Below are 17,590 nucleotides of genomic sequence, written 5' to 3'. Positions count from 1 at the left end.
TTTCTGTGAATGAATCCCTTCAGAGGTATTCCCCAAGAGTTTATCCTCCATGATACGGGTCGAACCTCAACAGAGTCCACTTTCACTCCTATCTCATTCACCACTAAATCATCAGGATCTGGTGGTTTATCCGTCCTTCGTCTTACCTTCGTCATCGATCTCCCAACACTAGCAAATGATTAATTATTTTTTGATTTCAATTATTTATGTAATTGTGTTATACAATTATGATACAACTTTATATATTTTTATATTTTTATTACAACTTTACATTACTTTTTAAACCAAATTTTATATTGTTAGTTATTAAATATTTTATATATTGTTTCATAAAAATATTATTTAATTGTATGTGAATTTTGATAAGATATTAAGTATTGAAACCATTACTAATATTAAAATATGATCACAAATTTTATATTTCGAGCATACGATATACGATATACGATGTAAAATTTTAGTTCATTTATGTTTTATACCATAACAATTTAAGAATATAGTTATTCAATTGTGCAATATCGTGTGGATAAGAAAACTAGTATATATAAGTTTAATAATTATAGAAAATATTGTTAAAAAATTATAAAAAGTTAATATTGTTATAATTTTTTATACAATAATTGGATAAATTTTAATAGATATGATTTTAATATTTTTAACTATTGTTTTATAAAAGATAAATTTTAATTTATGTTTTATTATTGGGATAAGTCTCAAAATTATATATGAATTTTGATTCAATGTGCAATATGATACATGAACTTTGATTTGGTGCAATTACATACATGAAACTTTGATTTTGATTCAATTGTATACATTTAAAGAAATAAATATATTAATTTATTTTTATATTGGATAAACATAATTATATTTATATGTAATATATAAACATAAAACAATGCTATATCAATAATTATATTAATAATTTGTGAGAATTAAACAAAATCAAAATTTCATGTATAATTTTACACAAAATCAAAGTTTATACATAAAATTACACACTAAATCAAATTTAATGTATAGTTTTGATATTTATCCTTTTATTAAATATAACAATATTTTCTATTTTAATCCCATTAAATTCCAACACATATCTCAAGTAATTAACTCACCATTGGTGTTGTTTTTTATCTCAAAGAAACTCCGAGTCGAAAAAAATTGTTCCTAATTTTTCTTTTTTCTCATTCCCTTCCATTTTTCTTGTAATTCTGTGGAATCTCACGGCAAGCAAAACCCAGCAAAGCTATAGTAAAAAAAGCTTCCAAAAACCCATTTTTGGAGCCAGTTGGTAAACCACTTGGGAGTTGGAACCTTACCCTCTCCAAATCAATTTTGTAAGTTTTCTTGTCAAAGTTGGTTACAAAACAGAAGTGCAAACTACGAAACTTTTCTATCTAAAATTGCAGCTTTTCTTTTTCCTGCGTGAGATTTATATAAACAGGAAACATGTTTACCAATGATCAAAGGCAGCAAGAAAGAACTGGACAATATGGAACTTCAAGGCAACAATATCTTCAGGTATTTTTTTTGGTCTTCAATTTTAATATTTGGGTTTCTGGGCATAAAGTCTCATGTTAAAGAGCATAGAGGAAAACAATTCATTAATTCTTGGTTATCCATTTCGCTTTAGGAATTGGTGAATCAGTTTCAGAACACGTCTGATGAAGGTATGCTTCATTTTCAGGATAATTCATTGCTTATCTTAGAGACCCTTTGCCAATAATCTTTCTGTAGATTAATTCGACGGTTGTAAGAGCTAATACACTATTTTTTTTCAACTAAAGTTTCATACTCGGGGATTTAATTGCTTTTCTAGAATGAGTGAAAACAACATCAGATAGTTCTGGTTTTTATGCTTGTTTAATACTAGTAGTTTGTTTATAATCTAAGTACATACAATGTCAATAATTCCTGACTCGTTAGACTTAGCGCATTTCGATTTTTGTATTATTCTCAGATCCCATTCATATTTCCTTAACTGAATGGTTCCTTGTTGCCACAGAAACAAAAGAAAAGATTGCTGCAAACTTGGCAAACTTTGCTTATGATCCATATAATTATTCTTTCTTGCGCCAGGTCCAAACTTCAGTTTTATGTCAAATAATTTCTTCTCAAATTTGATCAGTGTCTTTCATGTACTTGTTTTGCTGCATTAACATCTTACATTCTTAGCAGCTCAATGTTTTGGAACTCTTCCTAGATTGCATAACAGAACCAAACGAGAAGCTTATGGAATTTGGAATTGGAGGCATCTGCAATTCTTGTGTGGGTAAGTCTGGCTTTTAGTTCTAAACATATGGTTTTCTTTCTTTATGAAATATGATGACTGTTTCATCATGAGTACTTTCTTTTCCCTTGCAGATCCAGCTAATGCTGCTATTATCACTCAGTGCGGTGGAATCCCTCTTGTCATTAAGTGTTTATCAAGCCCAGTCAGAAATACAGTGAGTGGGGAAAATCTAGTTTTTCCTTGAAGTGAGTTGGGGTGGTTTAAGACAAAATTGTTTAAGGGAACTCCCTGAGGCATTCTCATACTAGTAAACTACATTAATTTACCTGATGTGAAGTTACTCTGGAATTCAATTAAATCTGCTTGTTTGGTTCTGTAAATGCTTACACATCTGAGAAACAATTGATTATCAGGTGAATTATGCTCTGGGAGCCCTTTATTATCTTTGTAACAAGTCTAACAGGGAGGAGATTCTGAAGCCTGAAGTAATTGATGTCATCGAGAGGTATGCTGCAGCTCAAACTGTAAATGCAAGCTTCAGTAACCTGGCTAAAGCATTTCTTGACAAGCATGTATCTTGAGGTACTTTTTAGCTATCAATGTTGAATGTCATGATTTGATTTCTAATTGAACTAAAGGCTATTGCCCATCTGATTTTTAAGTGCATGGCCAATAGAGCTTTCTGGTTACCTTCCCTGTTTTACTTTTTAACTTACTTGAATGAACTACTTCTCATAAGAATTAGGTTGTGCTTCTGATGGTACTTGTAAAACGTGAACAATATATAGTATCATTTTCTCTGTGGCAAGAAAGCATTGTAACCGCTTGGGATTTTTAGAAATAATCTTGGTTTGGGAATGAGAAGCATTGTAATTTGTCTCTTTTCAGTTGCAAGAAAGCAGGAGCTATCAAAATGGCATTCAAAACCTAAATGCAGTTAAATTATGGTTTATAATGGACCAGCTATCTGAGACCAATTATAAGTTTTCACTATGCAGCTTACAGCTGCAGATCTTATGGATTCAGCTATTTGTGCTCTGGTTTATATGGAAAGAGTCATGCAACATGCAAATCTGCAGAGCACTGCAAAACTGGTTGCCAAGGGAGACATTATGGCATTGGTTTGAGGGATCGATAATATTAGGTTCCAAGTAGCAGTAGCAGTAGCAGTAGCAGGTGGCCATTTAACAATGTAGCTAGTTAGGTTATTATTAATTTTTTGAAAAATATAGTTAGAGTGTTACTGCGATTGCTATCAGCTTTTAATTGAGACATCAGCCGACTTGATATGTATTCTTTTAGCTTCAATGCAAACACACAAAATGGTTTTGCTCAAAGACTAAAACCAACTCCAAGATGTATACCGAGTTTTAGAAATGACTTATGAATATTGACACTGCACGAATTGTTACACAAGTGCCACGATCAACAATTATAAGATATTGTGAAATTTGCTCTTAGGTGTACCCTTTTTGTATTCGTATTTGTATTTGGTTTGTTAAACTATTCATTGTTCTGAATGAACCAAATGTTTATTTGATTTTAAAGCGCAGTAGAATTTGGCACTATATTGTAGGCAAATTTGGATTTGTTTTTTCCTATAAATCCTTGAAAACACTTTTCAGATCATGTTTTACTTTCTCTTTGTTTCAACTTGATTGAGAGTATTGCATTCTTTCATAGTATTCTGAAACCAGCATGGATGTTTATACACAAACCTTGGTGCCTCGGATCAATATGAATTCAAGCCTTTGGTCAACATCATTGATGCAAACATCTTGCATACTGGCCATGTCCCTCTTCTTCCACCTTTAATTCATGCCAGTGGGACAACCAGGACCAATTGCAAAAGTTCTGAGAAACTTCACCTCTCCTAAAAGGAAAAAAAAAATTGCAGGATCAGTTGTAGCAGCATCCATTGGGCTTTTTCTCCCACTGATCCTGATCCCTCTATTTTCAACTGGGGGAAGAAGTGCCCAGTTAGCAACTAAACCTCCCGTGGAGATTGAAATTAATTTTTTAACCATTCTTTCTCACGCTATTTCCACTTTGGAAGCAAGCTTTATTTCTTTCTTTCAATATTCTAGTAATACTGGTTAATACTTAATAGTTCCTTATTATAATAGTGAACATGCCGTTATTTGAAGCGCAACCGATAATGGGGTGAGAAAGAAAGTGCTGAGGGAGAAAGAATGGGGTTGTTAGAAAACATACACCGAGTAGAATTCCCATGCCTCTTTACGCCATCGTTATGCAATGGTAGAGCTTCAGAACTCCAACCCCTTTTCATCCCAGCATTGGACGATGATAATGGAGCTTTTTCTTCATATGTATATATATTACATTTAACTTTTAATTATTTTAATTATATTTATTTTCTTAAATAAATTTTAAAATTTTTAATTAGTTAACTAATCAAAATATTTAAATAAATTTATATAAAATTAAATATATTATAATTTTAATTATTATTAAATAAATATATTTTTAGGTAATGGTCATTTTCATCTCATCACTATCATTGCATTTCTACCCAATCACATATTTTTTCACTAATTTTAATCTTACAGCTAATCAGCTCTTAAATGTCCAGTGCAAAATTTAAACTAGGATTTCTGGTGAAGAAGAAGCTTCTCTTTGGGGATTTTGTTTATAAAAAATTTATATTATGTTTATTTATTTTCCAGATAACTGCAAATACCTTTCCGTGGCGGGAAATCCACGCCAACAGAAAAACAAATCCCAAAAGTTTCATTCACTTTTTCTTCAATTCTTATTTCAATCTCTGGAAGCAACCATTAATTCCAAAACCAACGCAATGTTTCGGCCGAAATATATGTTTTCTCCTCCACCTTCCTCCGCCCCATCTCCGTCGGTCCGGCTAGGCCACAAGATCAGTATCACCACCATCCATGTAATGGCACTAGACGGGATAGTCAACGTCAACTCACTCTTCACCTTCGCTATATTCCTTGGCCTTGCATGGTACCCCATCCCCACCCTCATAGACCCCAGCTCCCCCGCCTCCTGCGCTGCTGGTTCCAACATCGCTGAGAACCTCATTTCATGCCACGTCTACTCCTTCAGTTCTTTCCTCTTCTCCAGCTTAATTGCATTAGCCATCAAACAAGCCATAAAGATAAGTAAAGACAGCAATGACTTGGCAGCGCATGGGGTTGGTGCCAGTCTTGTGGATGTGAACTTGATGGCATTGAGGGTTGGGATGTTGGTTTCGAGTTTCGGTTCGGTTTTGGGATGTGGGTTTTTGATGATGGCTTTGGTGGCTCTGGTTCAGATTAAGCTGGGGACTTTGGGTTGTGGGAGTATCTACACTTTTGCTGCCATTGGTCCTCTGGTAGTTTTGGTCCCTTCGGCTCTTGTTATCTATATTTGTATTGTTCTTTATGCCTTAACTCGTTAGAAAATAACGGATATATTGTTTGATTTATCAAACACTACAGCTTTAAATTTAAATGAAATTCATTTACTTCAATTATATTCTAAACTAAAAGGTGACTATGAGATCTCCTAGTACACTAATACATTCCGTAGTTTAGAAATCTTGAGGCTGATCTGGTGGTCTACTTTAGATGCATAATTTGGTAGATTTGGCATGTTAAAATATTTTAATTGATGGGATTGGGAATAGCTCACTTGGTTTTTCTTATATTAAATGCAGTGCACTGACTTGAGGAGTTTCCAGATTCTCTTGTTGTTTATAGAATAAATCAAGATACGGGGATTAGATTAACCCATGAAGTAAAATGTATTTTTCAATGATAACTTGCTAAAGCTTTTTTGTTTACTCTTGAAAAGTAGTTCATTGGAAATGGCTGATTTCCTGAATTCTGCTTCTCTTATTCTAATAAGGGCCCATATGCCAATACCTTGGATCAGAAACTTATTGATCTGCATTTTGATTAAACGGCTTTTCCAGGGGAAATTTTGTTTGAAGTTTTCATCTGATTAAACAAGTCTCCCATTTTCATTACAAAGGATCATACTACAATCTTCAGGTTCCATTATTTCTGCTGCACAATTGCAATCCTTTCAGCAGTTTCTTTCGTCTTAATCTTTTATTGGTGTCATTTTTGGAGCAATTGTTATTTGAGAAACCAAACAATGACCAAAAGCCAAAGGAAGACTTTAACTTCTTACATTGTACTTTAAAATTGTAATTTTTGTCAATAAATGGCCTGTCACGACCTATCACCATTCAGTCAGCCCCAGGCTGCATTGCGCATGCATTGTGTCCATAAGCAGCTACTGTTGCTCCGTAAGGATTTGTCTTCCAAAGAGGATAATACTAACTTATGGACACGATGCTTGTGTGACTCAGCCTGAGGCCAATAAGTGGTGATGGGTTGTGACAAGATCAAATGGTACTAGAGTAGAGAAAATGGCTCCTATATGGGGAGGTCACTGATTCAAACTTTGGGAGGTGCATCTTAGGGTGACAAAGAGCCGGTGTGCATCCAAGAGGACAATGCCAGCCTATGGCCACGATGCCTGGGTGACGTGGCATGAGACTAATCAAATGGTGATTGGCCATGACATAACTATTGCAGGAGTAGAATGGCATGCCTTGACTGAACACCTTGCCCCTTGCAGAAGGAGGCCATGAACTTCACATTTTCACTTCTTCTCCAAACTCAACCTTTCCAAGATATCCAGTTACCTATTTGGTTTTTCATCCTCCAAAGACAACAGCTGATGGTTATCTGGAGCAGGCCATTGTATGGAAGCAATTTCAAACTCAAAACTAAACTGGAGGACAGTTCTGTGTGATCCTTACGGAAAGCATGAGATTGTTGCATACTTCAGCTAGGAAATCTAGCTGTTACTTGGCAAGGCATAAAATTGCATATGAAACCATTCCATTCTGATATTGTGTTCAAGAGCTTCTGCGCACTCCCAAAGAACAGGCTCATGTGCTGACTAACAGAGTGATGAAAGCTGCTGAAGCTGTTATTGTTCTTGTTTCTGGTGATGGGTGCTAGATAAAAAGATGTAGGAGCCAATATGCTTGTTTTGGGTCCTCTGGAACAAGCTCAATTAGCAAAGGTTTTATAATGCAATAGATATTTTTGTGAATCCAACTCTACAAACTCAAGGACTGAATCAAACATTCTTAGAAAAAATGCTCCCTGGGGAACTGGTTATCTCTACAAGACTTCCTGGAATCACAGGTTAAGTAATCATCGGATTGGAAATCGGTTACACTTTCTCACCTAGTGTTGTTTCCTTAGAATATGCACTCTATAAGGTTTGGAATAGTGTCAGAGAGGTTTTGGAGAAGAAAAGGAAGGCTGCCAATGAAATGTTAGCTCCATATGAAAGACTTCTTCATTTCAAAATAATACTGCAGATATCAAAATCTATTAGTTTAGCATAGTAATGATTGTTTCATATTCAAAGTTTGTAACAGCAAGTGGCGCAAGAATCAATTACATTCTCTTTAAGATGGTATCTCTTTCGAGACTTGTTGAACTTCTTTGAATCTCTATCTCATTGATCATCCAGAGACCTGAAGAAGTTTTTTACAACATATCTGTCTGCAGTAGCAGCAGTAGCCAACAAAGTTTCTGGCAAAAGTCACCCTTAAGAACGTTGAATATATAACTGAACTGAATTGCTTCATTTCTTGAAGGAAATGGTATCACTAATCTTTCTAGTGCTGGATCTTAATGGGGAAATTTTTCATTAAACCTATTTTATTTTTTGAATTTATGGGCTGTAGTTTCTTTCAGCCATGTACAAGAAGTGTTGCCATATGCAAATATCATTAAGAAGAGTTGCATATCTCATATATGTACTTGGAACCATATGAAGTTGCAGTCATCAGTAAAAATATACAAGTAAAATTAGCTTTTACTTGTACTGGAAATACGTAGATATTCTATATCCACTTCACCGATCTTGCATTTAATATCTTTTTCTAGCAAAGGCCAATCCTTACATATGAATACTTGAAAAGGATACCTCAATAATAGATATCGACTTTCAGAAAAGGAAATCCTAACTTATCTATCAATTCTCAGCCCTTACACACATTAGGGGGAGAGGGGAGGATCATATAAACATAGTCCACTCTCCTCAGCCAAACAAAACTTATCCCAGGGAAGAGCCTATGATGGAGTGACGTGGGATCTGTCCATGTCAAAACCTTATTTACTTATTATCTTCCATGATTATTTTCATGCTTTTATGATAATTCCTGCAAAATGTCAAGATTAACAAAGAGTAAATGAAAGGGTTTGGTTAAGTAAAGAACAGTAGTTTAAGTTCTCAAAATGGAAGTACCTCAGACCGGACGATGCATATGCATTAGAAGGCTATATAGCTCTAATAATAAACCGAACCTGCAGAAACCAAAGTCAAGTTTTGAGACATCGATAAGTATGAATTAATAGTGGCATTAGAACAGTGAGTACCTTGCCACCAGTTTCCTGTAGAAGCATCTTGTGAGTTGCTTCCATTAGGGCCATGTTCTCCATCTTTCTTAAACTATTCATTCACAATATATAGTTCAATTACTTACATGCATCAGAAAAACTTACGAGTACTTTCATGCATCGATCACAAAGTAAATATTATATATATATATATCGGATTCAACAAGTCTCGTAACTCACAATAGGATATGATGTAGAAGTTTGTGTACTTGAAGAATGACGATATATGTCTCGGCCTCCATAGTAAAGAGATGAACTTAAATGGAATGGTTCCATCCTTTCTTCCTGAAAAACAGAGTTACTGTCTTTGTTGGCTTTGGTATATGTTGCACTCTCTGCAAGTGGAGCTACATTATAAGATTTCAAAAAAAACATATCAGACAATACTATCAGCACAGAACATTAGCTTTATCATTGATCAATAACCTTGCATTCCATGTCTCCAGTCTGATCCTTCTAAAGGTTGTTTTGGCCATGATTCTAACACCTGAGAGCTTGAAGAGTTCCTCCCACCCACCTGACATTTCAAATAAAGAAAGTCCCCTATCAGATGTATGAACTAAATCATGTCCAATCAGCAGAATCCAATATATAAAGAAACTGTATATTTACATGTACCATTGATGGAGGTGGGAAAATGGAACTGAAAATCCCTTTTGACGATGGTGATGATTCCTTGGAACCAAATAGGTGAGCAGTGAATGAGGAACAAGAACCATTTTGTTTCTTACTCTCCATTTCCTTTCCTTCTCTGTATACAAAAGAAGTGAATTCCCAGAGAAAGAACATCAAAAAAGAAAAAGGGGAAACAGCAGTGCAGGTGAAGATCAAAGTATATGGGAGGGAATATCTCAAAACTGTCTCAGTAGTCATCAAAATGTAAAGAATTATATAAAATGACTAAACAAACTGGTATTTCAGTGCAGCAGCCCATGTGCCTATCATCATCAACCAAAAAAGTTGATCTATGACACTATTTTATGGTAAAAAATTGCAGTGCAGTTTCCTCTCTCATTCACATATATGGTTCTCTGCATATAATATTAATCTTACTTTTTCTTCAACTATACACAGCGGATAAGTGCCAGCAGGGGTCCACTTGGCATCCCAATTGGCCAACTGTTTACTGCCATCTTCCTCTAATGGATAAATGCAGCTTTTCTTGTCCCTCTGGTGTCAAAAAAACCTCAGCTTCACTCTTTCTAGTTAAATTATGCAGCCCTTTATAAGAGGTGACAACTTCACTTCCATCCCACAACAAGATAAGGACGTAAGGTTGTTTTCCCCTCTCAACCTATTTTTGCCCTTGTTGGCCTTAGTTATTCTCTTTTAAATATCATGGAAATGATACCATTTATACCTTAAACTATCATACTGTTTATTTATTTATTTTGTCATGAAGAAGACACTAAAATGCATGCATGCATTACCAGATACCTTTGCCCTTTACCTCTTCTGATTTGCTTTCTTGCCTGATAAGTCACTGAAGTGGTTGATTGAAGAGAATTATGAAAAAGGTATTAGTTTTTCCATCAAGAATAAAGCACTCTCTTATCCGCATTTCAACTTTGTCAAAATTCCCATTAATTTTCCAGGAAAGAGGTGGGGTTCTAATTCCATAAATTATAAGCAAATTGCATACCATTTAACAGCAAAGTTAATAGAGTAGTACTGTTGTTAGTCTAAAATATGGTTCAATCATAGAGATAAAGATGATGTGTCAGCTCACCCAATTGGATAGAACTGCAAGGATTGACTAAATTTCCGGAAAAATATCCTCAGATTGTTGTGGTGATTTTCACATGAATTTCGTCTTTTGGAAAATTATGGTTGACAGTGTTTGCTATGGTTTTGTTAGATAATAGCTAAAATCTTCGGTCTCGTCATGGTATTAAATTTGTACTAGAAATTTTTTTTTTGTCTATATGAATTGGTGCTTGGGTGGACATGGAATCCATATTATGTCAGTACTTGATAGAGATATATTTACCAACAATTAATTGATATTTAAAGGTTAGGATTCAAGTTTGGCTAATGCCATCTGTTTTTAATTAATAATATACAAATATATATATATGCTTAATTTTTTCTTTTTAAATTATTATACTTTAATACAAATATATTTACGAGTATAAGACTTTTAAAAAAAAGCTGAATACTATAATATTAAATGGAATCCTATATAATAATAATAATAAATGGGATCCATGCATATTTAAAATTTGTGAGATAAAATATTGAGTAGATAATATTAAGTATCAAGATGAACAATTGAGTCACGTCATGGTAAAAGTATGGAAATCTTGTATTAGGAGTTGAATTACATTTTGTCTCTTTTATTCAAAGAATAGGTAAATTAGTCATTATATGTTAGATCAAAGAGCAAACTGGTCCTTCTATTAAAAATTTCATCCATTTCTGTTTTTAAAAATTGGTCCTTGTATGGTAGCATAATGTACATGTGGTACACCAGATAACACCCCTATACGTGACTTAATCACTGAGTCATGGTATGGGAATGTTACATTTGATACCAAAGCAACCATGGTCAGAATTAATAAACCAATTAATTTATTGCAATCATTTGATGTTACTAACACAATATTTTCGAAACAATTTGAATAAAACCAGTTAAATCTTCAAATAACTTCACATATCAGTATTTTTGACATTTTTGAGCTATTTCAGCGGAGATTTATTGATACCTCTGCTAGTGGTATCGATACATTGGCTTGGGTATTGATAAGTGATAAAGGTAACATGTTTTAATGTGTTTTTGGATGATTCTTTATGCAAATTGATGAATTTTATGCTCCTAATCCTTTGAACTCATGTTTCTACACTTAGAAGAGCATTTGAGAGCAAAAAGAGTGAAAACAAACAAAAAGAGAAGATTTCAGGGGCCACACGGGCTAGACACACGGCCGTGTGAGCCACATGGGCTGGACACATGGCCATGTGCCAGACCGTGTCGATTTCACGACTTGCATCCCAAACACACAGAAAAACGTAATTTTTAGGCTTTCTGAGCATTCTAAATTCTTTAAATACCAAATAGAAGAAGAGAATAGAGGACCATCAAAGAAGATTGAAGAAAACAACACGAAGAACACCATCGGAGCCAACTCTAAAGTAGATTTCCATCAAGATCGAAAACCTCCTTTTAATTTCTTTTGAAGTTTTTATGAGTTTCTTTATTTCTTGTGGTTATTCTAACTTTGAGATGTTTTTATTCACAATTATGAACTAATTCCCTAGATACCTAGGGAAGATGAACCCTATGATGAATTCTATTATTTGATTTCTGTTTTACGCGATAAATACTTGATTATTGTTCTCAGTTATGTGTGCTTATCTCTTATTTTAATATTTCTGGGATATTAATTCATGTTTAATGTGCTTAAATCAGAGGAGGAAAAGTCTATGTTTAAGCGTATATCTAGCATAATTGAGTAGAGTTGCATGCAATCCTAGAAATAGGATGACATAAATCTACCAAATTAGAGTCAAATCTAATAAGGGAATCCATATATCAAGTTAATACGACAATAGGGGTTTTAATTATAAAGAAATTTCAATTAATCAACCTAGAGTCTGTTATTCTTACTCTCGAAAGAGATATTAGCATGGTTTAGGGATTTCTACGGATCAAGATACCAAGTGAATAAATCGTGTAATTCAGATTCCTAATAATAGATGAAGTCTAGGTGGATTCTTTTCTGGGTATTGTCTCTCTCATTGGTTCTCATTCGGTTATTTTCTTGATTTATTTTCTGTTGAGTCCTTTAGTTAAATTAATTTAGTAATTTTAGTTAAACCAATCACTCCAATTTTTCTGCTAAATAATAGGAAAATGGTAATTACTAGTACTTTTAGTCCTCGTAGATACGACATCTTTACTCACCATAGCTATACTATTTATCGATAGATACACTTGTCTTTGTTGTATTTTTAGTGTAACGACCCAAAACACGGCCTAGAAGTTTAGATCGAATCCCGGAGGTTACATTGATCACCGAAGTGATTTGAAACAATTTTACAAACGAGTTGTTAAAATCTTATACGAACACAATTATTAAAATCGAACTAAATCGTTTAGCCCTTTTAGGATTCAAAACAGAGAATTCAAGTCATGTTGAAGGCGTTCAGAAGTAAAGTTTCAAGTTTCTAGAATTAAAAACAAAACTATTTACGAAAATCCAAAATTTGATTGTACCACAGTCTTTATAGATGTTTACAGTCCTAAACAGTTCACAAATTTAAAAAGTTTTAAAAGTCGTTTTATTAGTCCGTGTAGAACATATCACTCCGAGACCTCCAGCATGCCAAGTCCAGCTATAGAAAATGAGGGTACCTGCAAAGGAATCAACTAAGGGGGTGAGATACACGAGCTTAATGAGACTTCGAAAACGACAAAAAAATGAACACCAAAGTGTCACAATAAAAAAATATCTCAATGGCAATCCGATATACGAATAGTCTTCACAAACAAATCAAACGTATCAGTACTGAAACACCTCGATCTATAAACAGTTAGTCTCGTAACCAGACATACAGACAAAATACGAAATGAATGCAATAAGCAATAAAAAAAACCCCACCCGTCCAACCAAAACACCTCTTCATCCCTCGATCACACCCCAAAAGAGTTGTTTAAGCTCATCCAACCAAATACACCACATATAAGCTCATCCAACCAAATACACCACATAGGACCTCGAAAGGCCCATCCAGCGCTACACACCATGTATGTGGACTAAGCCACTCAGATAATAATACGTAGCAAGGCTGGCGTATATGCAGTACAGTGTATTGCGGTAAATCGCTGTACCGATAAGTTGTAGTTAAACTGCCAGATCAGAATTAATCTTCCTTCTCTTCACAACCCAACCCAAAAAGATTAATGCAAATGCAAAATGCACACCATTCATAGACAAACTTACAGAAACAAAATATGAAATAAAAAATGCACACATTCAAATGCCTAGAATCAGAATTAGATATAACATAACATCAATTAACACTCAATCGAATCGCTTAATTAGAGCTATGATTGCGAATAACGCACATATCCAGGCCGAAACAAAGTCTCGACCACCCTTACTAAGACCTAGTCAAGGGTCGGAACACACAGAATCATAATCAGAACAAAAACAAACACAGTATAAAATTTGACAAAATAAAGCCACACGATCGTGTGTCTCGGCTGTATGGAAGTGCCCAGCTCACACGTCCATATGAAGGCCACACACGCCCGTGTGAGCAGCTCATGTAACTCACTATCTAAAAGTGCTAAAATTAAGTGTAGAGTGGACATGATCGTGTGGAAATCTCACACGCCCGTGTGAAAATCGATAAAATCCCCAAATTGTACCCACAAGATCATGTAGCACCAAAAATCACCCAAAAACCCTAATTATAAATTTCACAAGGCCGTGTGGACCGCCCCGTGTGCAGTACACGCCCATGTTACCACCAGTGTGGTCATGAAACCACACTGAAACAGGCTAAAAATCATGGTTTTGACATCAAAATGGCCCCCAACACTTAGTAACTCAGAATTATACCAGAATTTATAGAATAACATGTAATCCAATACCCAAAATCAACAGTTTCAGGAACATACAACAAGTTGCCGAATTCCATAGAATCCAACAACAATTTGATACCGAAATTGAACAGTTTCAGAACACACACCTTAGAATGCAATAACAAGCACCGAGAACTGCTCGATTCGCTCCACCAAACCATTCGAAAACCCAATTTCGCACCCAATCAAACGTAACACATAAGGATAATCAGCCAACAACGTCGATACTAAAACCCAAAATTTGTTTAGAGAACAAAAATACAGCGGTAATTAATTCACCAACCACAAAAGAGAGAAAGGTAGAATAACCAAAAAGAATAGCAAGAATGTGGAAAAAGAGAGGAAACCAAAAAAAAAATGGGGAAAGAGAACGTTCAAAAGAATTTTAGAAACAACTTATTTTTTTTTCCAAAAATAAAAATGCAATAAAATAAATTATATATATATAACTTAAAAAACAAAACTCAAAAAAAAAATTCCTCAAACACACATGAGGATTTGAACCCATAACCTAAAGGTAAACTAACACACATCCAACCACCGAACCAACAAGCTTATCCTAACATTAAAACGTGAAAATCAACCCAATCAACCTACTCACTGACCCTAAACACAAATCTCAAAACTTCTAACCCCAAATTCTGGGGTGTTACATTTAATTAGTAACGTGACACACATCAGGTATCAATACCCATGTCAAGTATCAATACCGTTTTGAGCTTCAAAATTTGAAATTTTTGAAAAATACTCATGCAGTTCAATAATCTCCAGACTCAATAATGTAATTTCTAAACTTGTCTCTCAATTTCTGAACCATTAATTTAAACTAATTCATCAAATTTAAAAGAAATTTTTACAAAGCGATACTAAAATCCCGGCTAGATTTTTCTCAATATACAAACTTTTCCAAATGCCTTCAGTATCTTCTAAAGCTATCACATATAATAATTTAAACCAGTACTTTCCAATATCATGCATGAAATATCATAAATCATTTTCAAATCACTGACCATTAATACCATTTACTTCAGAATTCTCATGTAGTCTAAAAATCCCCAGATTCAATAATATAATTTCTATACCTGTATTTGATTTACTAATTTAAGCTAACCATCGAATTATAGAAAGAATTTCCAAGCAGAAATAAAATTTCAACCAAGTCTTTATCCACATTCCAATGTTCAAATCATGTCAAGTACGGCAATAAATCCGTAAGACTAATAAAGAGTTCATAATCTAAAACTTCTCAAAACCACTATTCATATGTTTTCCTTCCATTTCACTTCACCCAGAAAGATTAATATTCAGATCATCCTTTCTAGCATACTCTACTAATGATGCTTTTATCAATGCAGCACTAATATGTATAAATGAACAAAATCATTATCAATTAATGCAAGCATAAAAGTATCAATTTAAGAAATAATACCCGTCATCATATCAAGATCATCATCTTTTCCTCCTCAAGTTTGAATGGCATAAGCTCGTGGTATAATTTGAAACTTTGATCGATTTGTTGCTTATTTTCCATGTTTCTCACTTACTGTTCCTGATTGTTTACCTTTTGACTGAACTTGGGCAATGTTCATAGGGTATTCGGCATTATTCTTTGTCATTATTGGACAATCCTAAAGCAAGCTCCTGTAATCAATCGTCATTCTCTATAATATGATTTGCCACAATGTTCACATGTCGGAATAGGCCTTCTTCTAACTCCCTTAGTACTATTAACTAATGTAGTTTGCTGACTTCATCTTTCTTGTCATTTCGATCTCTGCCCAGAAGTAAAAGATATGTTTCCAGACTCTCGAAGATCTCTTACTTTCTTTGTTACAGATGGAGCTTTAGAACTTGTTGCTACTCTTTGTCCCAAGTTCTTATCACTCTGTCTTTTCATCCCTTCTTCTATTCTTTGTGCTCTTTCAACTAGAGATGAGAAATCTTCAAAATTCAGCCCCACAACATATACATAAAGATCTTCATTCAACCCCCACTCAAATCTTCTATACATATCAGATTCAGTAGTCACCAGTTTTTGAGCATATTTACTCAATCTCACAAATTCCTTCTCATATTTTGATACATTCATTTAATTTTCCTTCAATTCAATGAGTTCTCGCTTCTTGTTTTCCAAATACAACCGACCTACAAAATTTTTTTTAAATTCTGATAAAAAGAAATATCATGTAATGACACAACACATCTTAGCTTATCTTCATCTGAGCATTCTAATTATTCAAATATTCTCTAACTGTTTTCTAACCAGTACTCAACTATAATAGGATCATCTGTTTCTTACCTCGAAAGTCTTTACCTCCATGCTTTCTAACTCTCTTGAAAGGAGGTCGTTGACTTGAAACAGAAGCTTGTTGTTAGAGCCAAGGTTCTTGTGTAGAAGGGGAAAGAGATGGAGGAGGAACTAAAGGGACATTACTTCTTATAAATTGTTGCAGAAGTTGAGTTAAAGTTTGAAAGAATGCTTCTTGTGTCTGTCCTCTAACATTTACTAATTCTGGTTCATTTCTTCTTTCTCTATTAGACTTATTGTCTTTGTTCTGATCTTGTTCTTACAGGTTATCTCGATATATGTTCTTCTCTATTAGAATTAGAAGCCTTACTCTCTACTTCTTTACTCGAAGTTTCCCTAGTATTTTATGACATATTCAATCTATATAACATAGTTTAACATTATCAATAAGCAAAATTCACATTTTATCACATAAATATATCAAATGGCATGTACCTCTAGACTCATTTTCGTCCTTAGGATTAAAAAACTTAGACTCTGGTACCACTAAATGTAACATTCCTATACCCGACTTAATCATTGGGTCACAGTATAGGAATGTCACATTTGATGGCAGAGCAACCATGTCTGGAACTAATAAACCGATTCATTTACCGCAATCAATTTGATTTTACTAACACAACATTTTCGAAACAATTTGAATAATACTAGTTAAATCTTCAAATAACTTTACATATCAGTATTTTTGAAATTTTTGAGTTGTTTCAGGGGATTGGTATCGATACCTTTACCAGTGGTATCGATACATTGGCTTGGGTATCGATACCGTTTTGAGCTTTGGAATTTGAAAAATTCAGAAAAAATACCCAAAGTATTTATACATAGGATAAGGTATCGATACTTCCTCTTCAGTATCGATACTTTATACCTAGTATCGGTACCAAAATGAGGTTCTGTGTTCTTTTTCAAACAAAGGTTTATTTACTAGATTAATCCTTCATATTTTATCCATTCTAGCCCTTGTTTAATTGACAATTTAAACCAACCAAATCACATATCCATTATGC

At 34.2% G+C, this 17,590-nt stretch overlaps 3 protein-coding genes across 20 annotated transcripts; 2 read left to right on the top strand and 1 right to left on the bottom strand.

The window, feature by feature from the left end:
- Positions 1–1,097: 1,097 nt before the first annotated feature.
- Positions 1,098–3,770, top strand: LOC107954216 (armadillo repeat-containing protein 7). 9 transcript variants are annotated; one of them, XM_016889702.2, is made up of 8 exons: positions 1,098–1,334; positions 1,442–1,518; positions 1,631–1,667; positions 2,003–2,076; positions 2,176–2,269; positions 2,362–2,444; positions 2,644–2,812; positions 3,119–3,770. In XM_016889702.2, exons 2-7 carry the CDS (start codon positions 1,447–1,449, stop codon positions 2,809–2,811), a joined length of 528 nt encoding a protein of 175 aa, XP_016745191.1. In that variant the 5' UTR covers positions 1,098–1,334; positions 1,442–1,446; the 3' UTR covers position 2,812; positions 3,119–3,770. The 9 variants fall into 9 exon arrangements, 8 of the variants coding, with proteins under 8 accessions (XP_016745191.1, XP_040953488.1, XP_040953489.1 ...); XM_016889703.2 differs by having other exon boundaries at positions 1,111–1,334; positions 3,229–3,770; XM_016889705.2 differs by having other exon boundaries at positions 1,113–1,334; positions 1,407–1,518.
- A 1,141-nt stretch (positions 3,771–4,911) lies between these two features.
- LOC107954217 (uncharacterized) lies at positions 4,912–5,723 on the top strand. The gene has a single exon (XM_041097544.1). It carries the CDS (start codon positions 5,049–5,051, stop codon positions 5,649–5,651), a length of 603 nt encoding a protein of 200 aa, XP_040953478.1. The 5' UTR covers positions 4,912–5,048; the 3' UTR covers positions 5,652–5,723.
- A 2,411-nt stretch (positions 5,724–8,134) lies between these two features.
- Positions 8,135–10,308, bottom strand: LOC107954218 (uncharacterized). Of its 10 annotated transcripts, none has more exons than XM_041097548.1 (7): positions 10,123–10,308; positions 9,298–9,436; positions 9,112–9,202; positions 8,866–9,032; positions 8,665–8,737; positions 8,534–8,592; positions 8,135–8,447 (listed from the first exon to the last, which is right to left on the bottom strand). In XM_041097548.1, exons 2-6 carry the CDS (start codon positions 9,421–9,423, stop codon positions 8,576–8,578), a joined length of 474 nt encoding a protein of 157 aa, XP_040953482.1. In that variant the 5' UTR covers positions 9,424–9,436; positions 10,123–10,308; the 3' UTR covers positions 8,135–8,447; positions 8,534–8,575. The 10 variants fall into 10 exon arrangements, with proteins under 10 accessions (XP_040953482.1, XP_040953481.1, XP_016745199.1 ...); XM_041097547.1 differs by having other exon boundaries at positions 10,136–10,308; XM_016889710.2 differs by having other exon boundaries at positions 9,304–9,436; positions 10,136–10,299.
- Positions 10,309–17,590: the final 7,282 nt, after the last annotated feature.

This window comes from Gossypium hirsutum, chromosome D07 (assembly GCF_007990345.1).
Source record: "Gossypium hirsutum isolate 1008001.06 chromosome D07, Gossypium_hirsutum_v2.1, whole genome shotgun sequence".
Lineage (NCBI taxonomy): Eukaryota > Viridiplantae > Streptophyta > Magnoliopsida > Malvales > Malvaceae > Gossypium > Gossypium hirsutum.
This window is presented reverse-complemented; position numbering and strand designations above follow the sequence as displayed.

Coding starts and splice junctions, on each gene's coding strand:
- LOC107954216 (XM_016889702.2), top strand. CDS start 1,447: ATGTTTACCAATGATCAAAGGCAGCAAGAAAGAACTGGACAATATGGA. Junction 1,668..2,002: donor TCAGAACACGTCTGATGAAG/GTATGCTTCATT, acceptor TTGTTGCCACAG/AAACAAAAGAAAAGATTGCT. Junction 2,077..2,175: donor ATTATTCTTTCTTGCGCCAG/GTCCAAACTTCA, acceptor CATTCTTAGCAG/CTCAATGTTTTGGAACTCTT.
- LOC107954217 (XM_041097544.1), top strand. CDS start 5,049: ATGTTTCGGCCGAAATATATGTTTTCTCCTCCACCTTCCTCCGCCCCA.
- LOC107954218 (XM_041097545.1), bottom strand. CDS start 9,558: ATGACTACTGAGACAGTTTTGAGATATTCCCTCCCATATACTTTGATC. Junction 9,203..9,297: donor CACCTCCATCAATGGTACAT/GTAAATATACAG, acceptor TTGAAATGTCAG/GTGGGTGGGAGGAACTCTTC. Junction 9,033..9,111: donor CTGGAGACATGGAATGCAAG/GTTATTGATCAA, acceptor CTTATAATGTAG/CTCCACTTGCAGAGAGTGCA.